This window comes from Mugil cephalus, chromosome 9, assembly GCF_022458985.1.
Source record: "Mugil cephalus isolate CIBA_MC_2020 chromosome 9, CIBA_Mcephalus_1.1, whole genome shotgun sequence".
In the NCBI taxonomy this organism is placed as follows: Eukaryota; Metazoa; Chordata; class Actinopteri; order Mugiliformes; family Mugilidae; genus Mugil; species Mugil cephalus.
In genome coordinates this window covers 6648192-6672957 of record NC_061778.1, presented here as the reverse complement: position 1 = coordinate 6672957, position 24766 = coordinate 6648192, and the positions used below count along the sequence as shown (strand labels likewise).

The 24766-nt window shown below is 43.6% G+C and overlaps 1 protein-coding gene across 3 annotated transcripts in view; it reads left to right on the top strand.

Moving 5' to 3' along the window:
• The window catches only part of nbeab (neurobeachin b), a 181403-nt gene that overhangs the window by 73522 nt on the left and 83115 nt on the right, over window positions 1-24766 (top strand). For 2 of the 3 annotated variants that reach the window (XM_047595183.1, XM_047595182.1), the window contains exons 18-33: window positions 1458-1566; window positions 1670-1751; window positions 1863-1986; window positions 3177-3369; window positions 3508-4500; window positions 5441-5658; window positions 5851-6004; window positions 6860-7040; window positions 7914-8038; window positions 8358-8465; window positions 8757-8925; window positions 11039-11468; window positions 15665-15828; window positions 17038-17164; window positions 18736-18863; window positions 23192-23253. In XM_047595183.1, coding sequence (XP_047451139.1) covers window positions 1458-1566; window positions 1670-1751; window positions 1863-1986; window positions 3177-3369; window positions 3508-4500; window positions 5441-5658; window positions 5851-6004; window positions 6860-7040; window positions 7914-8038; window positions 8358-8465; window positions 8757-8925; window positions 11039-11468; window positions 15665-15828; window positions 17038-17164; window positions 18736-18863; window positions 23192-23253 — 3367 coding nt within the window. The remainder of the gene's footprint in view (window positions 1-1457; window positions 1567-1669; window positions 1752-1862; window positions 1987-3176; window positions 3370-3507; window positions 4501-5440; window positions 5659-5850; window positions 6005-6859; window positions 7041-7913; window positions 8039-8357; window positions 8466-8756; window positions 8926-11038; window positions 11469-15664; window positions 15829-17037; window positions 17165-18735; window positions 18864-23191; window positions 23254-24766) is intronic. The other variant, XM_047595184.1, reaches the window with a different exon arrangement.

Here is a 24766-nt window from a genome sequence, read left to right as displayed (position 1 = left end):
ATTAGCCAGATAAAAACTGAATAATCATAAATCAAGGCTTTTCATTCAGAGAGGAAACTCATCTGTCCCTGCCTCGTAGAAGAGGCACAAACTCTTGACTTGATGGGCTTCTTTGTAAAAGCGTTGGGATCTAAAACCTTTAATTAGAGAAAAGTGGAAGAGGTCCAGGTTGCTGTTCTTATAACTAATAAACTACTCAGCAGGATGTCAGCATGTTACCTGTATGCTGCACATCAGAGAGGAGAGAGAATTCCAGTGGGTGGAGAGCCTATAGTTCAAAGTGCAAGAAGCAGGGGCGGATGGAGACGTGGGGGTGGAGCTGTGCTCACACTGGTGGGACAGCCGGCAGTGTGATGCCTGCAGGATGGAAACATGGGGCAAACATAAGCCCTTCCTGGACTCAGGAACATGAAAAGCCTACAGTACAGTGTATGATCAAGGTTTAATAGCCTTCATTAAGTTAACTATCAGCTCTAGTGCAGCTCATAAACAATTAAACATGTTTCACCAGTGGTTGATTTGTCATTTTATATTCATTAACACGGTGATGTTAGATATTAGTAACTCTGCCTGGGTTAATAATTAAATATCATGAACAAATTGAAATTCATGCAGTAATTTATAACTGAAAATGAATTCAAATGTCCCCTTTTTCCTGGAAAGCTGTTTACTCACACGGCAATCATACAATTAGATCATTTGAAAAAGCATAGTGACTTCATAAATTGATAGTGGTTCCCGCTGTGTGGTTACCCCTTCTTTCTAATGTTTGTTCTTAATAGCACACATTCAATTTCTATATTTCAAACAGTGTGCCTTCATTTTAACATAGTTTAAAGTATATTCAGAGAGAGAAAGTGGGAGACGTAGTCTGGATTTACACTCATGAGAGCATTTACAACAAGGATCGTCTTTAGATGAAGAGACTCATACAGTTCCGCTTACCATGCGTCGTCAGGCTGTCCCTTTCTCCGAAAATTTCCATATTTATTCAGCTGATAGAAACGCCACTCTTCTCCTAAGTGTCCAATTTGCCTGCCTCTGCAAAATACCAAAAAACTGTTGAGTTATTAAGAAAGTGCCAGCTTGTCTTTAGGCGGTGGCAGCGCGGTTTTGCTGCAGCTTTGGGTTTGTGACAGGAGAAACCTTATGCTGTTTGCAGATGCAGTTTGTCACTGTTGAACCTGTTCACCTGTGGTAATCCTCTGTTGTATCTCGGAGCCATTCCTGGTGACAGTCTAACTTCGTTATCCTACACACCTCCTACAGAATTCCCCCAATTTATGACAGCAGGCAGTTTCTGACAGTCGTCTCCAGAGCCCGGCTCCCTGTGGGTGAGAATTGGGAACCAAGCTGACGGCACTCACTGATCCTTTCAGTGGCTTAGCGAGCTCTAAACAAGCCACTTTACCATTATGTCCTTGTGTGTGTGTGTGTGTGTGTGTGTTTATCCACAGGAGGAAGGTGGAGATCATGCACACACACAGCCTCTTCACTCTCCTGGGAGAGAGGCTCATGCTGCACACCAACACAGTGACTGTGACGACCTACAACACTCTTTACGAGGTAACAAAACATTTTCCTCTTAAATGTCCTGGCATTACTGTGACACTGGCCTCTGTGTGCACGGTGCGTGACTGCCATATCTTCTCGCCACTTTCTGCACCAGATTCTGACAGAGCAGGTGTGCACACAGGTTGTTCACAAACCTCATCCCGAGCCCGACTCCACCGTCAAGATTCAGAACCCGAGTAAGCCTCCTCTGTGTCACGGAGACTTGTTTCCCTTCTAAAGTGTTTGGTTGTCTTTTTACAAACCGTTGAACTGTGCACATGTCTGTGTTCGCATGACTGTCATTTCAGTGATTCTCAAGGTGGTAGCAACTTTATTGAAGAACTCCGCCCCCAGCACGGAGCTGATGGAGGTCCGGCGCCTCTTCCTTTCAGATATGATCAAACTTTTCAGCAACAGCCGAGAGAACAGGCGGTGAGTGCAACCTCTGTTCATTATCCTGCTCATTGATATATCAAATAAAAGGGAATGACTGCACACACACCACTCCTTTAACAGGCTCATATTGATGGTAAATCTTTGGCTTTGGACATGCATTTGTTCTCCCACCAGATGTTTCTGCTCTTTCAACTCCACACGCTCAAATATTTCCTTCTGATGTGCATGCATTATAGCAATTACATTATAGGTCTTGGGAAACTACTGACCCACATATGCAATTAGTCTGAAATTAATAAGCACATGTATTTTGTCATGGTGAACTGTTGAATTCAAAAAAACACCTAATTGCTTTTTACTGGCTGGGTCTTTTTTTTTTTTATTTATCTTGACTGATTTTGTTTGGGAGATACTTTTTCCAAATGAACAAATTAATATATGATCAAAACACTCAGCTTAACGCCAAACAATCAAATGCAAAATAGCACTGTTATGTTATTTAGACACAATGAAAGATGTGGAGCAGAAGCAGTCATTTTTGATTTTGATGGGAAAGCTCATTTTACCTCCAATGCTAATTACTAAAGCTAAATATACCGATCAGTCATAACATTATGATCACCCTCCTAGTATTGTGTAGTTCTCCGTTGTGCCTCCAGAACAGTGGATCCAAGGATGAAAACAACGTCTGTATTTAAACATAGATGAATCCTCCGTGGCATCGCACAGAATCCTTGGAAGCTCATTGACTTGTCACTGGTCGTTGCCATCTTGGCGATGCTTGACTACTGCCTAATAAAAAAGAAAATGGTCAAAGAGGCGAGAGGCACCCACCTGTCATCCACACAAACGCCATCATCAAATGTTTCCCAGCAGAACATTGTCTCAAGATGGTCAAAGTCATTTACTTCTCCTGTTGGTAGTTTTAATGTTGTGGCTGATCGGTCTATAAGGGGATCAGACTTGACCGATCTTGCTTTATTACTCTTTTTTTGCAACGCCAATGTTGCTGCAAAGAGATGCAGATGGATTTGCGTTACTAAAAGCTTGGTACCTTCAGCTGTTGCAGCACTTAAAAGTATGAACAGCTTGCAATTCTCTGTTTGTTATTTGGCATGCAATAGCCTAATGTACAATATTTTAATATTCCTCTTTGGTAGCCTAACTGTGTCACTTAAATTACTAAAAGCATATTTTGTCAGTTGACTGGTGCTGTTGGTCTGCAGGTGTCTGCTTCAGTGCTCCGTGTGGCAGGACTGGATGTTCTCTCTGGGCTACATCAACCCCAAAAACTCTGAGGAGCAGAAGATCACTGAGATGGTGTACAACATCTTTCGTATTCTCCTGTACCACGCCATCAAGTACGAGTGGGGAGGATGGCGCGTGTGGGTGGACACACTCTCTATAGCCCACTCTAAGGCGAGTGCTATACTGTCCAACATAGAGGAAACACTGACCTCTGCTGTTGGGGGAGACGTTTTTATCTCTTGTCTTAAGTTAAACCTCGTCTAAACTGATTTCCCTAATATTGTTTATTGCATTGACTTTTTTTTATAGGTGACATACGAGGCTCATAAAGAGTACCTGGCTAAGATGTATGAAGAGTACCAGCGTCAGGAGGAGGAAAATATTAAGAAAGGGAAGAAGGGTTTGGTCAGCACTATCTCTGGTCTGTCTGCTCAAGCCTCTGGCATCACTGGTGTGATAGAGATCAGAGAAATGGACGATAACTCCCAGACACCAGAGAGTGAGACAGACTATGAGAGTGCCGACCCACGCAACCTGCTGGCTGAGGGGAAGACGTCTGTAGAGGGAATGAAAGGAACGGAGGGTACTGTAGATGGGGTCAGAGTTGAAGTCCATGACCTCCTGGTGGACATTAAGGCGGAGAAGGTGGAGGCAACGGAGGTTAAGCTGGATGATATGGACTTATCCTCTGAAACTTTAGGAGTATCTGAGAACGGAGCGCTGGTGGAGGTGGATTCTCTGCTGGATAACGTTTACTGTGCAGCTGTGGAAAAGCTCAGCAGTAACGTCAGCAGCGTGTTATTGCCAAAGGGAAGTATCGATGACCAAAATGCAGCTCCTCTCATTACGCTAGATGATGACAAAGACAGCATCCCTCACAGCAACAACTTCCTGTTTGGGAAAGCATCAGGAAGCGTCGAGGGCAAGCTACTGACTGATCTCAGTCCAGCTGAGCCTCTAGTCCTGCCCAGCCCAGAGCTGCCAGTCAGCAGCAGTGCCAGTGATGAACTTGGCCTTCTAGCTCACATGACTGGCAGCTCCTTACCCAGCATCCTGGAGAAGGATGAGTTTGAACTACAGACGGCCCTGGAGGGTATCAGCTCCGTGGCTGGTAGCGAGACTGAGACCCACAAAAGCCCAGAGGTCGCCGAGGGCACAGCTGCTGCAGAATCTGAAGCAAACCTCTTGGCCGGTACGACCAGCAGTGCAGTCGACCCAACAGGCAACACGTCGGACACCGAGAGATCAGACGATGGCAAAGACAAGGAGGCGAGGAAGATCCAGACAACAGCCACTACACAGGTTAGTCCGAAACTGTCGTCATGTAAAACTATTAATTAATGGTAAATGGTGTTGTTTTTATACTGCACCTTTCTACCTATTGGTACTTAAAGCGCTTTTACAGTCACAGACACATCCACACATTCGCTCAAGGACACTTTGGCATAAGGCACATTCCGGGGATCGAGCCACTAAACCTCTTCTTCTTGCACAACCTGCTCCACCTACTGAGCTCCATCCGCTACAGTACTGTAATAATCTTCAGACACATGAAAGACATATTAGAAGTTCACTGATTTCACCACAGTAAAAACAACTTAACAGCTCTTCGCCAGAGGGAAGTTTAACAGTAGATGATGATGAATATTAAAAAGTAATAAGTCAAAGAGAGGAATGTGAGCAGAGTCTGAGGTCCAGATCTTTATTAACAGAGCCACTGAGATCATCCTCTTCCTCACCTGCTCTTGTAATGGGAACAGAAAGGCCGGGTGCACATGAGGCATCGTCCCTCCGAGACCCAGCAAACTGGGGCTTCTGGAATAGTTGCGAGCCAACAGGAGGGCAGAAATAGAAAAAAACACATTATTCAGTAGCAATCGCCTGAGGTTTGCTCATTGCTCTTCTTCTCTCTGTTGAGCTGTGCTCTTCCACAGAGGTCATGCTCCTTTTGCCTAGACTGGGTCACCGACAGAGGGCTGGTGGCGGTGCAGGTTTATTTTTAAACCTTTCGTTGCTCATGTTGAATTCTGTTGCTTTTTTAAGAGTGATTTTTTGCTTCTTTTGCCCCAAAGCTGTAAAAGGTTATCCGAGGACTCGCTGTGATCCGGCAATCCATCATTTGTTTATGGTTGGATCAGATAAACAGGATTACCAGCTAGTCTCTGTGTCTCACAATGGATCGGGATTCTATATGCGATGCCAAATTTTGCAGTTTTAATGATTAATTGGTCTCCCCCCACAGAGTCTGCATGGCCGCCTCATCACTCAGATGGAAAGGGACATACGCGTGGACCTCGGCTTTAGGGGAGCGCCCATGACAGAGGAACAGCGTCGACAGTTCAGCCCCGGCCCACGAACCACAATGTTTCGCATCCCAGAGTTCAAATGGTCGGGCATGCACCAGAGACTGCTCACCGATCTGCTGTTCGCACTCGAGAGTGACGTCCATGTCTGGAGGAGGTGTGCGAAATCATTTACCTGCACCTTTGAGGCACAGATCGGTGCTCCTATTAATCTTCTGCTTCTTTATTACATATTTATTGAAGCTGGTGTTCTTAGATTACACTTAATATACATTTCACTATCGTTTAACTAACGTGAAAAAGACAATAACCCATAAAAATCTTTTTCTCCCCTCACCTTTCTCTGCAGCCACTCCACCAAATCTGTCATGGACTTCGTTAATAGTAATGAGAACATCATTTTCGTCCACAACACCATCCATCTCATCTCTCAAATGGTGGACAACATCATTATCGCCTGCGGAGGGATTTTGCCTCTCCTCTCAGCGGCCACCTCTCCTTCTGTAAGTGGGACTTCAATGCAGGGGAATAATGCCATCTAGTGGTAGTTTGTTATAACGGCATGGTCTGTGGTTGCCAGGCATTTGCACGACACAATATTAAATGTGGGTTAATAAGACTCCTTTGTGTTTTATTGATTGGGGCTGCCTTCATTTGCTCAGCTTTGCACTGCTACAGTTAAAACTGAGGTATTGGTGCATGCTTGTAATTAACTTAATTGTGCTCCATTCGTACTTGAATCAATCTGCTGCAATCATAAGATTTAATTTGCAGTCATGAATTGAATTTTGATTTTAATCATCTTCCTTTGTTGATATTTTTTTATTCTGTGCTTGTCTAGAGCTCCAAGGTTACCACTGATGCCTTTTTTAAAATTATTTTTTCTTCTTTTTTTTAATTTTTTTTATTAACAGCTGATTTGTCCTTAAAACTCATTACATAGATCTGAAATTTTGCTCCTTGTGGATGGATCTGTGTACATATTTTTCTTATTTAGTCTTTGTATGTTTCCACAATGGAAGAAAACCTGAACAAAATCAATTTGCTTCGTTTCATCTTAGGGTGAAGTTTCAACTGAACTCAGGTCATACACCAGTTTCTGTCACTTTGAATAATATCTCTGCTTTCTCAGAAACCCCGCCCACTCTCATATCATATTAATGACAGAAGCTGCTGCCCTCTTACTGACCTGACTGCGTGCCTTCGGCCTAAATTCAACACTGTGTTTATTTGTGTGATACATTTCCATATTTATTGAGTGCTCCTGTTACAGGTCAATAGCAGCTGGTGAAAATATGTCAAAGCTTACATCTGCAGTTTTGTTTGATAAATCATGTCCTCCTTGTTGCATGTGCAAGACGGAGCTGGAGAACATCGAGGCGACGCAGGGCATGTCCTCAGAGACCGCCATCACATTCCTGTCCCGCCTCATGGTTATGGTAGACGTCTTGGTGTTCTCGAGCTCCCTCAACTTCAGTGAGATCGAGGCTGAGAAGAACATGTCCTCCGGTGGCCTGATGCGTCAGTGCCTCAGACTTGGTAAGATCACGGGTCTGCTTCAGCAGATGTGAACCGAAATCGATGTTTGTACAAAATGCCACAACAGAAGTCTCTTCACACATTCTAATAATTCCTCTAATCCCCCAGAAATCCTCTGTTTGATCAGCTAAGCTAATTAATTTAAGAATCCTTCGTTAATTATACACTGAATTTGTCAACGCGCAGGGTTTTGCTGCAGTTTCCATCAGTGAAAAAAAAAAAGGGGGACACAGTCCATATTTCACAACCAGCAGAGAGGAGCATTTGCAGTGCAATCAGGTCCTCTTTGCAAATTGTAGCCTTTTGTGTCTTTCATTACTGTGTCTTTTAGACTTAATGACTTCTTCCCTGCGCATGTGTTTAAATGTGACCTTGTGTATAAAAGAGATTTAATGAATTACATTTGAATAGAAAGCAATGAACAGCTAAATTCAGAATTAACGAATCGTGGGATCGTACGAACTGTGTGTCTCTTTTTCAGTTTTTGGCTGCGCGTGAGTCTGTATCTGTGTCTATATCTGTTTGCGCCTCTGGGCCTGTGTGTTTGTGAGCCTCTGTTTTCTTGATTGTTGACTCAGAGTTGTGCTCTGGGGGATGGGAAATAGCCTTCAGACTTCACAGTGTCCTCATTGCAAACATACAATTTCTCATCACTGGCTTCCGTGTGAAATTGGTCTGACTGCTGATTTTACTCCTGCTCTCTTTCCCGACAGCCTGGAACAAATAGTCATCAGAGATAACTGATTCGTTTTAAGGAGGTCATGCATGTTATCGACATTTAATTTCCATTTAACTCTGAGATGAGAGCCTATTTGAATGCTGTGTGTGTGTGTGTGTGTGTGCGTGTGCGTGCCGGCCTCTGTTTGTGTGCAGTGTGTTGTGTGGCTGTTAGGAACTGCCTGGAGTGCAGGCACAGACACAGAGAAAGGGGAAATACGTCTTCCATTCCCAACAACAAGACTCAGGAAATCATGCAAAATGCTGTGACCTCCAGCAAGGTAGGATGTGATGTCACATGCCTCAGTTTAAGTTTCTGAACCCCTGCTTGAACATTTCATCTACAGTATACAAAGCAAGGTATTGTAAAAAGACTTAAGTCCATGCTCATGATGCTCAAACGCATTTCTTCATATTGTGGGTGTCATCTGCAAACCTTGTGATACCAAATTTTTCTTTGAATGCACATCTTTGGCTAACCTCATCCGTTTTCTAATCCTTAAAATTATGCAGAAAGATAAAAGTAACAGCAACATCACATTGAATTGAGGTCCGACTGAACAGAGTAGCATGTCATGCGCTGTTATCTCTCTGCTTTAGACAGCCATAGAGACTGTCCCTAGTAACCTGTCTCCCATCAAGGACCCTGATCGCCTTCTGCAGGACGTGGATATCAATCGTCTTCGCGCTGTGGTGTTTCGTGATGTGGTAAGCCGATCCAGGTCCGATGCGTGTGTTTTGTGGGAGACGTGTTTGTCACAAAGACTTGGCCGCAGGTAGCGAGGATGAAAATAGGATTAGATATTTTTCTCCTGGCAGACGAACAGGTGTCCAAAGCGACTGTTTTTTGAAGAGAACCGTGGAAGCACTTTACACATGTTTTCATGCTTTATGCAAGGTGCATTTATTTTGAGAGGACCATTCCAGGTAGCAGCGGCAGAAAAATGGCATTCTACTGAATAGAAAGTGGCATAACTGTTTTGTTATTGTTCTCCACAGGATGACAGTAAGCAAGCCCAGTTCCTGGCTTTAGCTGTGGTGTATTTCATCTCTGTCCTCATGGTCTCCAAATACCGCGACATCCTGGAGCCCCAGCGTGAGACTGCCAGGATAAGTGGCCAGTCGGGCCGCAGCATGCGTCACGAGATCAACTCGCCAACCAGCACAGGTGCTGACAAGCCGCCTTTCTCACAGTCATTCTTCTGCTCACCTAATCTTTGTTTCAAGTGACTGTGCCCGATATACACCAATGTAGCGTGTGCTGTGCTTGCTGTGGTGCCAGCTTGTGGCAGCTGAGGGCTCATTCTGTAGAATAACAGGGATACCCTGCCTGCGCTCCACCAGCTCACCTATGATTTATTCATGAGCTCTGCTAATTGCACCGCACAGAATTAAATCTGGAAGCAAACACACCGGTGCTGGAGATGGTGGTTGTGAACTTGAAAAGGCATCAACGTTCTCTCTGAAATAAAAGGTAGTAAATGCCTACAGTCATAAATCATACATCAAGTCACATGAAAGGAAATCAGTGCCTGCCTACGAAGGTTTAACACAACGTCTGCTTCGGTGCCAGCGTGCTATTATGAAATGCTCAAGTGAGCATACTTTATCAGCTTCCATTAAGACAAAAAGGAAAGTGAAGACGAGGAAAAACAGGAAGGAGGCCAAAGGAAATATGGAAGTGTAGGAACGCAGAGAGCAGGAAGACAGAGAAGATGAGCAGTGAGGAGTTGAAGGATGAGAAAGCAGCCGCATGCTGGCCAACTGCTGTTGGTTTTTGGGGCAGTGGAGCCAGTCTTGCTATTTTCAGCCCCATCTGTCAGTGCCCATTAGGCAAGCAATCCACCAGAGGAGAATGGGATCATAGAGGTTGCTGGGAGGAGAGAGGCACACTGCCGCCTTCATAAATTTCACCAGAAAATAGGGGAATTTTCCAGACGGCATGTGGCAGACGATTGTCTGACGGACCAGGAAGCCAGACAACTCTCAAGCTAAATCAGGCCCTGCTGACCTCGTTAGGGGCCATGTGATGAATATTAATATGGCCGCCTTTGCATCTAGGTAACCACTGGGTCAGGATGAACCTGAATCTGACTAGAAAGGCACCTCTGCAGGTTTCTGGGGAAAACATTTTGTTGGGTCAAGTCAATCCCTATATAGATCCTATATGTACGGGACAAATGTTGCAGATTGTCCTAAGATACATTGTCCCAGAATAATAGAGCAGCATATCTGTTTCACTGCCTCTCTGTCAAAGGAGTAACTCAGATATAACTTTAGGCAAGAGGAAGCTGGAGAAAAGGATTTATGTTTTATTAGCGTGGAAGGGGAATAACAGAGAGATAATCTCACCAGAGAATCAGAGCTTCTGGAGAGAGATCTAAGAAGCTGCCCTGGCATGTGGCTCTCTCTGCACATGCTAAATTTACTCGTTGGCTAGGAATGTAAAACTAGCTCTGGAATGCAGTCAGTAGTCACTGGCATTGGGGTTGAATTATTTAGTTTTAAATCCCAATTTTTGACTTCTCCTGGCAAATACTATGCCAATGTTAAGTCGATTTATATATGTATATATAAATATATATTGTCATCACGTTTTCTGTTCAAGAGACTGTTCACAAGTAAAAACGTTTAAAGATTGATTTAATATACTGGACATTTCATTCTTTTTTTCGCCAAATGTCTACTCAGCAAATCCTAAATTAAAATGAAAAACAGAAATGAACTGATTTCATACAATGCTAAGCGATATACGCACTACATACACACAGATCAGCCACAACAACACGACCACTGACGGGAGAAATCAATAACATTGACCATCCTGTGATGATTCAATGTTCTGCTGGGACACTTTTGGACCTGGCATTCATGTAGATGTTACTTGAACATGTAACCCCCCATCTAGACCAGACCAAGCACCTACAACCCATAGCAATGGCATTGCTTTTTGGCAGCAGAGATCCCCAGCAGGATGCAGCCTGACACAGCGAACACACACCAAAACACAGTACAAGGTGTGGGCCAGGCCTCCAAATTCACTAGATCCCCAACTGATCGAGTATCTGTGAGATGATTCAGATCCAGTGGAACAAATCTGATCCACAGAGCCCCTTCCCTTCAACCCACAGACCCTCAGAAGGTCCATGTCCATTTTCTGATGAGTCATAACTGTTTTGGAGGCACAAGGGAGACCTACACAATACACCGATTTTCCGTGATTCATGCATATATTTATTTATGTGTCTAACCCTGGTCTCTATCGGGTTTGTGTTCTCCAGAAACACCCCCTACATTTGAAAACAACCACGTGCCGCCAGAAGACCTTCGCATAGAGCACTCTCTCCCCCACACTGACTCTGGGATTGGAGAGGAGCAGGTAGCCAGCGTCTTCAACGGGTCCGACCTGGATCTCAGCATGAGAGGGCTGGGCGCCATGAGCGAGCTGATATCCACGCTGTCCTCGGAGGTGAAGAAGTCCCAGGAGAGCCTGTCCACTGTGGAGGCGCTCAAATCGTCATCCTCCTCCTCCTCCATCATCAGCATGAGTCAGACCAATAAGGGCATCAATGTCAAGGAGATTTTAAAGAGCCTGGTAGCAGCTCCGGTGGAGGGGACGGAGCCTGGCCTGGAGCCTGTGCCGTACCCCGACCTCGCGGCCAAGGCCCAGGCCCAGGCCATGCTTCCCATGCAGTTTCACTCCTTTGACAGGTGAGGAACTCATTGCTCATCTGTTGCTTCTGTAAATCAGTTTTGAATTCATGATTCCGCATCTTTTTTCCTGCCCGTTCCAACCAGTGAAACACTTACTGATGCATTTTCTAAGCATTCATTGGTTCATGGCTTTAATAAAGTGTAATAATCAGCTAACATGCTACTTTTAGCTGTCAGATATAACAGAGTGAGCTTTCTTCATCCCCATCTTCCTACGGTACTGTGGCATTAAAACACAATGAACACAAAAAGTAATACAAGCTTAAAGTATGAATCAGAATAGAATAGGAGTTTATAATTGAAGGTTTTATTGTGTTTGTCCAGTAAGAAAAATACAGTTTGGCAGCAATAAAAATAAAAGCTGTAGCAGAGATTTTTTTTATACTTTAAACCAACTGTTTTCTGAAAAGGTTCTAAAAATGCCTTAATAAAATGTGGATTTGACAAGCTCAGAAATATAAAATATAAAAGGTTATAGATATTCAGAAGCTGAAACTTTCAAGAACATCTCCCCTAAAGCTATAAAACGTGGGTGGTTATGAGCGATCTCTCCAGTCACCGGTGTAGTTAATCCTTCGGGTTTATCTCCGTTATCCAGTACCTCACTAATGGTTCCTAAGTAGCATGCAGCACATTATTCATTTCCGACCACTTGTATTGTAGCCGTTCCCCAGAGCGAAGAATTCTCTCTGTGTTTGAAAGAGTTTCTGAAGTGCTGCGGTACTGCTGCCGTTTATTTACATTTCTGGATTAGATAAAACCACACAGTAATCTGTCTGGCTTTGGGTGTTTACAAACCTGCTCCTGGAGGGATTTCAAGCCTCAGCTCCCCCTGATCCCTCGTTTCCTTTTTTTTTTTTCCTTAAAAAAATTGCAATTTTTCTTCTTTCTTCAAGTAATTTGAGTTCTGTGGACACCACTAGAGATTTCAGCTCAGCCTGTGTAGTAAAAGACAGAGGACACACTGAGTGTGGAGCAACAATAGGGGCTCCCCTTCTCTTTAATACATTCTGCCGCTGCTGCTGAGGTGAGTCTGATGAATAGAGGGGAAAGATGGAGGAGTATGTGGAGAGAGGACAGCTGAGAGGGTGGGGGTCTCAGGGGCGTTGATGACAGATTGAACAGAAGTGGCCGCGCACCGCACCGCAGCCAGCCATCATCCTCAGCGCTCACGTCCGTAATGGGAAGTGGCAGCCTGAAATGAGTCGCAGCGGCAAAGTGTATTATTTTTGAAATGCTTTCACACAAAACCTCCTGACCACATTTACAACTTTGTCTCATGCTTTTCATGTCGCCACCCCCCCCCTCCCCCCTCCCTCCATCTCCACCTCCCCGCTCCCTCCCCTCCGGCCTCTATTTGCTGTGTCTAATTGTTTGCCACCTGCCAGCGAAATGAGCTGCCAGCCACGGACAGGCCCTTTCATTTGTCCGTCAGGGCAGAAATAGATTGGGAGTGACAACATCAAAAAAAGAAAAAGAAGAAGAAGAAGAAGGAAAAAATGGCCCAAAGTGCAGTGCAGCGGGCCAGTCGTCACTGCGGCCACACTACTTTCATAGAGGAGCAGTATAACATGCTGAAAATCAGATTTCCATTAGACCTGATGAGGATACAGTGAAGAAATCCCCAACTTCCTTCCTCTTCCTCAACGTTCTGTGAAATATTCTCACATTTTCACATGATGAGAGCAGTGTTTTTATTGAATTTGTATGTGGAATGTAAGCGCAGCACATTTCCTCTGTATCTCTCTTTGTATCTCTGAATAAAGCATGATTAGATTAGATTTTTGGGCTTATAAAGGGAAACATTTCTTTGGTTATACTTTGCATTGGAGTCGTCTCCCGCAGCCTCACACCTCATTAATATTCATCCCGAGATTAATCCTTGCTTTATTCTCCGCAACTCAATTAAGACAATCCTGTTAATAAAATATGCTCTAGATAATCTATACATGATTCATGAGCGCTCGGCTAATGAATTATTCATTAAAAGAGGTTCGTGTTTTATCAGCTTCCTTGTAGATATAATGCAACGTCCCGGCTGCCCAGAGCACGGCACGCTTCTGCTGGCGCAACCCGAGCGTGGGGATGAATTTGGAAATTGAATTCACGCCCCGTTCCTACAATCGAAAACACGCCACTGATGTCCCGAAAATCTGTCAATGAGATTTCACAGAGGAGAGCCGCACGAAGATCTACTAAATAAATGATACTTGTCATCAGTGTTCTTCAGAGCACGGCTGTATCCCTGGAGATATTAATATTTCAGGAAGCTTTCAAGCATTTCTTGACTCTCTCTGTGATTTGATGCGCTAAGTTTCAAATATTGTTACTGGTATTTCTGGTGTTGTGTTCCTTTCAGGTGCTTTCCAATGAGGCAACACTGTGGCAGTTTATGTGTAACGTAATCTACTTCCTTTATAGTTTATTCATAGGGATCTTAAATAAAACATCAGAGCTGTGATAATTTTGAGAGAAATCAGTAAAAAGAAAACCAGAACGAAGGATTAAATGTTAAACAGATGGAAAAAAAAAAAAAAAAAAAACATCCTGGCCAAATTAGGTTTGTTTCCCCTCAGCGTGCTTAACATGATCCATGAGATGGACCGCGGATATAAAACAGCAACATAAGACAGTAAAAAGTGTGTTGTTTTGTTGAGGGAGGATTTCTGGGGATTTGCTTCAGATGACAACAGGCTTAGCTCGTGACAGAGCGGAGGCCTGGCCTGTGTCACCCGGAGTAACTGCAGGAGATTGGAAGAGACATTATCTGGCACCTCCGCAAACCCGAGGGCCAACTGCAGACCCGATAAGGACAAGTTTGTCCTTCTCTTTCCTGCCGGAGAGCTTCTGCAGGCCCAAGTTCACTGCATCGTCTTTAATCCCTGGCCAAGCAGATTGCATGTGAGCAGAGGCCTGGTGCTTTCCCTGCGCCGTTAGACGGGGGTCACAAGTCTAATTTTCATCTCAAGACTTCCCCCAGCTTTTCTGTACATGTTTCAATAAAGAACTCGGTCCCTTTTATGTCCAGCACAATGTCATGTTTTGTGCAGTAGCTTCCGGAAATAAAAGGGAAACCACCGTTATATTTAGGTTCATTCTTGACTTATGTACGTGTGTTGTTATTCATGCATTTGGTGCCAATTCTTTCATCCTTCAAAGTTTAAATTTCCATCATCAGCTTAACAAAAAAAATAAATAAAATACCAGAGTTTTTATGATGATGCACTTTCCGACTAAACCAGATGCTGCTCTGTATGTCATCACACACCACATGCCAGATAGGAAGGGAAGGTCTTAAATCTCAGGCTCAATGAGTTGTCATTTTGTCAGTTTGTACACAGGAGCTTTGTTAAGTATGTGTCACTGACGACGGCCACGTTGCTCCTGTGGAGTTTGTGGTTGGGGTTTGGGGATGTTTTTCATCTCCTCCCAGTGGAGCCGAGTGCAGGAAAAAGACCAGTGGTGGCAGGGGCAGATGTAAAGGAAAATCTAGTAGCTTAGTTGGCCGGATCTCGGTTTTATTTATTTATTTTAGTCTCTTGTGTACATGTGCAGGTCTGTTTTCCTTGCATGCATGTACGCTGAAAGATGGAGTTGCAGGCCAGAATGTTTAACTTTCAGATGGTTTGGCTCATGTGAGGGCATGCTGGCAAGGACTCACGAAGGCATAATAACGATGATTACCGTCCTCCTACTCTTTCCCCCATAACACGTGAATGAAGTTTTTTCTGTTTTTTCTTTTTTTTTTTTCATCTCAGCTAGGTACTTTCTTAACTGTCGGCTTTTATTAAGACAAGTCTAAAACTGACCTGCTACACATTTGGTTAATTTGTTCTTTACTCCCTGGTCCCAGTTTTCATATTCTGTCAGATAATGGGGCTCAACAATAACCTTTTCACAAAACTAGAAAATTGTATTTCTCCCACAGTTCTGGTCTAGTTTTTCCAGCAGTATTATATGAAGGTCATGAGTCCGAATATATGAATAATTGTGTGAAGTTATTACAGTTTGAGTCTCGATCACCACCTGTAGTCGCAGCCCTTTGGAGCTCTTAGATGTGTGGTGTCTTACTCCAGCTTGTTTTCCTCACTGTGCCACTCTGACACCTTTGTTGTTTACTCTGCTTTTAATATACAATTTCCCTTTTTTCTTGCATGCGCGAGTGATGAATATTCTGTGTGTGCTCCCTGCAGGAGTGTGGTGGTGCCTGTGAAGAAAACCTCCCCTGGCAGCTTAGCAGTTAACACAGTTGGAAGCAGCAGCAGCACCAGCACCTCTCCCGGCCTGACAAGTGGCAGCTCCCCCAACATCTTTGCTGCTGCCTCCACGACCCCCAAAAGCATGATCAACACCACGGGTAGGTCGCGTGCAAGGTAACTGGAGTGGACTTCCATGTCTGAAATACAACATTAAGTCCCACCAGTTGTTAATTTTCAAATTAAAAAAAAAAGGCTGGGGAGCATTTTTCTGAGTAATTATCATTTATCTTAATGACTCTGGCTGGGTTTTCTTTCACCGACTCCCAAAAATAGAAACAAAGCATTTTTCCTCTGCTTGGTCATGTGATCGTGTTTGGCCTTGCAGGGGGCTGTTCTCAACACTAGATGGCCCTCTTTCCCTTCCTTTCACTGTCTGCAGCAGCCCTGTGGACTGCCAAATAGAAACGAGTGTCCGTCAGCCTCTGGGATTCTTCCAGTTTTAATCTGCCTGCATTATGCAGTAAAACAAATACCCTTTTAATAGTGAAGATGCATTTGCAGTTCACTGTGTGCTCCTGTCTGATTGACTGCATGTCCTCTCCTTCCTCCTGAAATCGCACTGCTTCTCCTTTGGGGTTTTGCTGCATTGAGTCCGTTTCACCTCGGGGCTCGTGTAGTCTGGGCCTCTGAAAAGGACGCACTTAACACCAAGGACCATTAGGATCTCCAACACATTTTTAATACGCTCTATTAAAAAAAAAAAAACAACTCTCCCTCTCCGCACAGAGCCTCTGTGCAGGAATGTGAGAAATTTATCCAAGTGAAAGTGTGCCTTCAGCTAAAGCCACAGGCTCTCACCCAGACCTCGTGATCTCATTCTCACTGTTTTTTAATCTCTACCAAGAAGACGCAACCTTGCGCTCACCTTTGAATTTCTGTCACAATATCCAAATTTTGTCTTCTATATAAAGAACGAAAGGTGTAATAATAATGTTAAAAAGAGATGCATTTTTTTTCCTGATATGTTGGATAATTTTTCATCTTCTTTAAGGGAATAAAATGCTTCAATAATTAATGTTTAAGAGTTTGACATGAAATTTGTGCTTAAGTCAGAAACCGTATTCTTGGTTTTATAATTTCTCAATCTTTCTTGGACTTTTTTCAGTCCTTTCAAATAATAAACCATCTCTTAACATATATTAGGATATTTAGTTTTAGCATTGTATTTTAAATATATTTAACATTAAGTGTGATATTCTTACCTAAATCCTCCCCCATCTGTAAAATTACGTTTATTAAAACCATGTAATATGTAAAACTATAGTTATATGCAGTAATGCCGCATGTTTCCGTTGGTCTGTCTGCAGGTGCCACTGATGCGGCAGCGTCTTCCTCCTCCTCTTCCTCCAGTTTTGTCAACGGAGCCACCAGTAAAAATCTTCCGGCCGTGCAGACAGTGGCCCCCATGCCTGAGGACACAGTAGAGAACATGAGGTACAGCCAGGGCTCCTCTCTTTTGTCTTTGTGAAAAAAATCTACCCGTACGTTAAGTTGTGTGTGTGCGTCTGTGAGAATTTCATCCTGGGTTTTGTGATATTTATATTTTCTTCTGGTTTGTTTGATGGATAACTACTGCAGTGCCTGCGCTGAACAATGCTTCTTTTGATTTGGTAAATTCAGACACTTTTCTTTTCCCCACATTGTCAAAACAAAATGCCACCAATAAAAAGTGGTGGTTTGTACAGGGTGCTCTGTAACAAAGTTTGGCTCTTTATGCATGTGTGTGCGCGTGTGTGCGTCTGCATGTCGCAACCTTGACTCATCATCTCCCCGTGCTGTAATAGTTTGTGACAGACATCCTTAGATCTACTCTCCCACTGACTGCTGAGAGCCCAGGTCTTTCTCCAGACTCTCTCTTTCTTTGCCTCGGTGTGTTCTGCTTTAGGAATAGAGATTCAGTTGCCATGGCAGCAGTAACCGACATCACTTAGCGTAACTGTGGAGTCAATGATAGTACTATCTTGGTGCAGAGCTTGCTGATGCCTAACTTATATTTTAGATGAGGAAAAAAAAAAAGCTGAATCGCCTGCTCCGGTTGAAAAACAACAAACAAATATGATTAGAATAATATATTTTTCACAAACCCAAGCCTTACATCATAAAACTGCATCTCTGTGGTTTATTTTTTCCCCTCTTTATTTCAGTGCCTTTTGTGAAGTGGACCAGAATCCACTGCGTGAGAGACTGACACCTCCCGAGCTCAGACCCTTTAGCTCCCTGACAGGATTACAGGCAGCCTCCAGAGGTTCAAGCCAGTGTCTTAGGCAAGGACATCTATGTTAGCCTCCCAGACCCCCTGCATCTCGCATTTTATGCTAGTCTGTCATGCCTCAGCTGTGTTTTCCCAGGTTGCTCGAAGGCAGATTATACTACACATTCGCACAAGTCCCGAATCAAACAGTCCTCTCTTCTCTCCGTGTCTCTTTCTATCCTGCTGTGTTGTGTCCATCTTAGTTGGGAAAACATGCTTTTGCTCTCCTCACGGTGCCTCTGTTTTTTTATTTTTTTTTATCTGTGTGTACACATACAGTTCTAAGATACATTATGTTGCAGCTTGAACCGAATCACTGCCTCGTATACTGTTGGAGTTGTATGGCTGCATGACTCCAGCTCGTAGTTTTCTTTTTTTTTGAGGTGCTCAGATAATGTCAGGCTGAGGCGTGAGCGCCGAGAAGATATGGAAGCACCTCTGTCGTGCTGAACAACTGTGATCTTGTGTGAAAACCTGGTGGCATATCATAGCAAAGATTGCAAACAGCTGGTGAGATGTGCATTCACAAGAGTAAATCTTCCCTTTCATTGACATTTCGTGGATATCTAGCATCTGCAACCTCTGAAATGTGCAAGTTACCCTTTGCACCTGCCTGCACTTGCCGCCGTTAGCTGTGTGCGCCAGGTTTTTTCCATCTCACACTTGTTAGGAGGTTACACCTTTGCCTCTTACATTTTTGCTCGAATTTTAATTTCCCTTCGTGACTTCTGCTTTTATCTGCTCTCGTTGACAGCATTACTACCAAGCTGGAGCGGGCCTTGGAGAAAGTGGCACCCCTGCTGAGAGAAATCTTTGTGGACTTTGCACCTTTCCTGTCGCGCACCCTGCTGGGCAGCCACGGACAAGAGCTACTCATAGAAGGTGCAGAAGCTGAAACGGGACATTTTATTCTCTGTTCTCTGTGCGCAGTCCTGTCCCTTACATCACGTTACTCGTTGGCTGCCTCCCTGATGGATGCATGCGCAGTAGTGGGTGCTGACAGGAGAGTCACTATTTTGCACTCAAGCTGGGGGTCTGTCACTGTCTGATTAAGCCTGCTCTCCGTTTCATTCATCTTGTGGCATTCACTCCACAAATTGAGGATTATTCCTAGATGGAGTATTTTTAAACATCAGTGTTTCACAGTCACAACAAATGTCATTTTGAAATGAATGTTTAAACAATCGGTGGCCTTCGCTTCCTCCTGGTGATATTTTTAGTGCTAAACTACGATTGCATTTTTTCAACTTGCCCTGTTGTTTTGTGCTAGAGAGTTTTTTTTCTTTATCTTTTTTTGGTCAAATGTCGAGTGAGGTGATGTGCAGTAGCTCTATTGTAAGAACGCACATTAAAATCACATGCAAAGTGAATTGAAGTTCACACTGATCAGGCGTAACATTATAATCACTGACAGGCGATCTCAATAACATCGATCATCTTGTGACAATGCTCTGTTCTGCTGGAAAACCTTTGAACTTGGCATTCATTAATGTGGATGTTACTTAGACATGTACCACCCATCTAGACCAGACCAGACCAGACACACCCACCCCACAGCGATGACACTCTTTGATGGAGCCATCCCCAGCAGGATGCAGCCTGACACAGACAAACGCACAAAACACTTTAGGAACAACTAAAAAAAAAACATGAAAAATAGCACAAGGTGTTGACCTGGCCTCCACATTCACCAAATCCCAAACTTATGAAGTGTCTGTGGGACGATCCACAGAGGCCCCGCCCCTCAACCCATAGGACCCAAAGGCCCCCCACTAACAACATTGTGTTTCCAGACACGGCAGGACACCCTCAGAAGGTCCATGTCCATTATCTGATGAGTCACAGCTGTTTTGGAGGCACAAGAGAGACCTACATGATATTAGGAAGGTAGTCATAATGTTATGCCTGATCGTTGTAGCTGCTTATGGAGGCCTTGTTAAATTTTTATTTATTAAAGTGAGCGGATGTAGGTGAAACTCTGAATCATTGAGCGCTTCAGCCCTTGCTACTCTCCGTCACAATTGCAGGGGCTTCAGGTTTAGTTTTTCATCTTAAACAGCAGCCATAATGCACACAGCTAAAGAGCCGTGCTGACTGGTCTGGTTGTGCACAGTGTTTGCAGAAGTCTGCTGCACTCCACGCTGGTCTCTAGACCTATTTCCTGCCGGCTGTGTGAAGACTCCCAGAGCTTTCCCCAGGCCTCAGGTTGGCAGCGCCTCACAGTGCTACTTGTGCCTAACCTCAGGGGCTGTGTGTGTGTGTGTGTGTGTGTGTGTGTGTGTGTGTGTGTGTGTACTGCCACTCTATTCCCCAGGCTTGTTTTGGCTAAGAACACACTGCCACCGCAGTCAGCACGTGCATCTGTGAGACTGTGTGTCTGCAGACTGTGCAATGCAAGATACGTGTGTGGCCCGCAGTCTCTTGACATGCAAACGAAATGGTATCTCTGCCTTTTGTCATTGCCAACATTTTTTTTTTTTTTTTTTATAAACTGTAAGCTTAAGCAATTTTAGTTTCAGAGGTCTATGCAGAGAATGACAGCAGGCTGAAAGTATGCACTCCTGTAACTTTCTAAAAGACCTTCCGGGAAAAAAGAAAAGTTGTTCGACACATGTCCACGTTCTTCTGATTATAATTACTTTGTGAACTGGTTACGCTGCCAGTTAAATACTAGCATACAGTGTGAGCACAGTGTTTTCAGGGACAAATGCTGAATGTATGTGTGCTGTATGTGAAATTTGAAAAATATTTTTTATCGGGACCTGTTACAGGATTTTTAATTTAAGCTTCTAAAGTAATCATTTTATCAACAGCAGGATCTTACTTATTTGATATAACAAATCTTGTTTTTTGGAAAAAAAACAACAACATTTGAAACACTACTAACTGCTATTTAAATATGTTTCCATTACAGCCAATTAAGCTCACCTCTATACATCATGCATAATGCCCTGCTTAAATGTAAATAGAAACGTGGGCATGTCACGGACGTGTGGCTGAGGCTACTCACTCAATGTCAAAAAGAAGGAATGAAAAAAATCAGATAGCATAGCCCTGACAAGTGTGAATATGTCTGTTACCCTTTCACTCAAAGTCTGTCAGCAGACTGACCAAGCTGACAAACCAGAGCTGATCTCAGACTGTAAGCCCACAAACAGGCTCGTAGAGATAGACAGCTCAAGCCTCAGCACTCTCCGTGTTTAACCCCGTCGGTGTCGGTGAAATGTGCACACTGACAGAATCACGTGCGCTTAATACACCTACACGATATTTAACTTTATTGAGCCACTTCAGTATGTCCCAGTAGCAGTGTTTGTGCCTTCTCTCTCTCTCTCTTTCTACTTTTCTTCCTGGCCCTTCCCAGGCTCACAGTTGAAATACTGTGCTGCGGTGCAAAGGCGCTCCATTTACCAGTAATTACCAGTCATCCATCACTCCTTAGATTGCCCGGGGTCAAGCCCTCCTGTGCCCCCTGTGCCCCTTTGCCTCACCCTATCCCTTCACCCCCTTTGCAGACATTTGGTCACTGCGGCAATTATGTTGAGTGCACCCTGAGCTTTACACTTGGAGTTGGCGGGTTAGCGCCGTGCGCGAACACTGCTGCTGTTGTGATGCCTGCCGCCTGCTTCTCGCTGTCCCCTGAGTGGCCCAGCCTGCCGGCACATCACCCCACAATGCCACATTCACCCGTGCCTTAACCCTGCCCTGTTTACAGGAAAGGACTGGCAGGCCGTGTTTAAATAGAATGCATTTAGTTTGTCTACCAGCACAAGGCCAGGGTCAGTTGGCCACCTGACTCCTGTGTCAGGCTGGACTGACTTATGGCTCGGCATGTCACTGCTATAACAAGGGGTCGAGCATGGTACTCTGTGTACAAGAGAAGGGTCACATCCTCTCGGAGTATTTACAATATGTTCCTTCGGACTGTCTCCGCTCATGAATAGAAATGGATGGAGAAGCGGCGACCGAGAGATCCCTCCAGACACGGCTCTGAATATTTAGCATTCTGTGCCACATTGTACAGTAAAACCATTTCCTCTGAATGTTTGATTGACCGTTGTGTCCCAATTCTTAATTGTGTTTACCAGATAAAATTGTGTTAAGATCTCAGCTGATCATAGTTATATGTCAAATCAATAACTTGATATTAATCAATTTATCAATGTCATTTTTATCCAGTTATTCTGTGTATTAAACAGCCAGCGTCAGTGTAGTTCTTGTGTTTTGAATGAGACTGCAGTTTTGTCACATTTGGACAGCAGATTGTATCTTTAATATATGCAAGACATTCTGATTCAAGTTAAAGATGAATCGAGATTTTTTATGATTGTCGCGTGCTTGTAAGTAACATAATGTAGAATCTTTGTAGTCTTCTCCTCACTGGCTCGTCTCGTAGTGATATTTTTGTAGACGGCATAGTTGAGATTAATACAATGCGTCGTATTTAAACTTTATTCTAATATCAGTCAATAAAATGTGCTATTTTATATTTTAGATGCACAACTCCACCATTTCTAAAAAAAATAAAATAAAATACTTCTGCTGAATTCTGAAATTCTGCATATTTTACTCTCTCTTCTGACGGACACCCAGTCCTCCATGAAACAATAGCGGCTATGTGCTATGGAGTCTCTCTCTGCCAGCCCATAATGATTAGAGAGAGTTGTATAGAGAGTTTTTTGGGTTTTTTTTGAGTTAATAATTGCACCTTTAATGGTTCTCACCTAGTGCGGCAGAAGGTGCTGGATGTGCCGAATATAAGACCAGTTGCAGCCATTGTTTCTACAAATGAGAATTTCACACCTTCCCATGTTTCATTAGAGGGTTGTCTGCTTCAGTGGCTCACCGTCTACAGAGCCGAGACGTGGGAAGAAGCTGTGAATGTCTTCTGTGAGTGTGTGGCACGTGTGAAGGTAGACGTGTGTGTGAGGAGTGTTCACATGTAAATGTATTGCAGATGCAGTGTTTTTTTTTTGTTTTTTTTTTTTAACTATTTTATGGCAGACTTTGGGGCAAATTAGGGTGCACAATTCAAGGTCTAAAATTTGCCAAAAGCAACATGCAGAAGCTTTTTCTGTGTGGAACATTATATGTCAGTGTTGGATAGTATGCATTATTTATATTTGAAATATTACCTTGTTATTAACGATAAAATAACCACTAACATGTGCAGTTAATATCTGTTCTGCTCGTCTGCTTTGTCTTGAAAGGTCTTGTGTGTATGAAGTCGAGCACCTCGGTGGTGGAGCTCGTCATGCTGCTTTGTTCTCAGGTGAGCGTTTTTGTCTTTCTTCTCCTCTTTGTCTCTTCTTCTGTGGTGCCATCCCCTCTCCTCTTTCATGCCTCTTCTCTGCTGCACTTGTAAATACCTTGTTTCAACTCTTGTAGAATATGAATTGACAAATTGCACCAGGAAATTAGACACCGACTGTGCAAATGTCCACTTTGCATATTTTTCCACACATAATGTATTATATACACATATATATATATTTCCTGAAAGGATGGAAAAATATTCAGTTTCTCACAATGTGTATATATATATATATATATTCTTTATTGAGTCCAGACTGCAGTTACCCTGTAAATGTATACATTTGAAGAGATATGTCTTAATGTTGGCACAGTTATTCAATATCTGGAAGATTTTTATCAGCGCGTTCTCATGTAAAATATATTCTTTAAGCAAATCGTCCAAACAGATGCTACACGCATCCACCTCTCTGAGAATCCTCTGACTTTCTCACTACGCCCCAGAGCTTTAATCTCAGTCCCTCCTTCAGAGAGCCGGCCCCACCTCATGCAACCCTGCTTGTGACTGATCACCTCCGAGCTGACCCTCTGAATCTCTTGTTAAGCCCATGTTTTAGAGAAGGTCAGAGCCCTGATGTAGCAGTTAGAACAGGAGATATTTAACATACCTTCTGTCAGCCCATCAGTCTTGCGTCGGGAGCCCATAAGGAAGCCATTACTTGGTGCCTCTTTGTGGATCCAGACTGCACGGCCAGAGCCTTGAGGAGGTGGATTGCCACTATATGTGCGCTCCGTGGTATCCGCCAGTCCAAAGCACTCTTCAGCGGGGAGCTCGCCCTGTGTTATGTGGAGGCCATTATTCAGGGGCTTTCCTCAAAAAAATGTGCATAAACGCGGCAGCCAGCATTGAATCATTGTTGCTCTTTTGATGGTTTTTTGAAGGGCTCCTTTTTGTGCTGCTTTTCTGCCTGTAGTGTCTCTGTGGGAAGTTGTGCTTTTCCAGCTCTAGGATTTATCGCAGATGAGAGCGTCAGCATGCTGTTAAGGGTCTGAGTCCATCCCCCATTTACACAGATAGCATTACTGCGGCTCCAAAGGTTCCTGCCATTAGAGGCTCTGGGGATGAAACCCAGGCTGAGATATCGATCAGACAGCAAGGCCTCGGAGCTGGACTATGTAGCCTGGTGTCTTTCTACAACCTTTCAAACAGAGATTAGCCATTGCTTTGCATCTACAATTTGTAATCAATACGGTTATGTTACCGGCTAATACGATTTTAAAAAATCCTGATCTAATAATAGATTTCTTCTTCATTACTTCTTTCAGGTGGTAAAACTCATACATGCGGAGCTGTTTTATAGAAATGATTGTTTATTTTGACTGATTTTCATATACTCGTAGTTAAAGAGATAGCTTAGTTTCTTCTAAAGTTTGGTGTATGAAATACTTATCCATGCTCCGTTTATTCTCTGCAGTAGATGGTGGCTGGGATGTCAGCAGAGAAGTAATCCATATTAGTTTAAGTGTGCGTT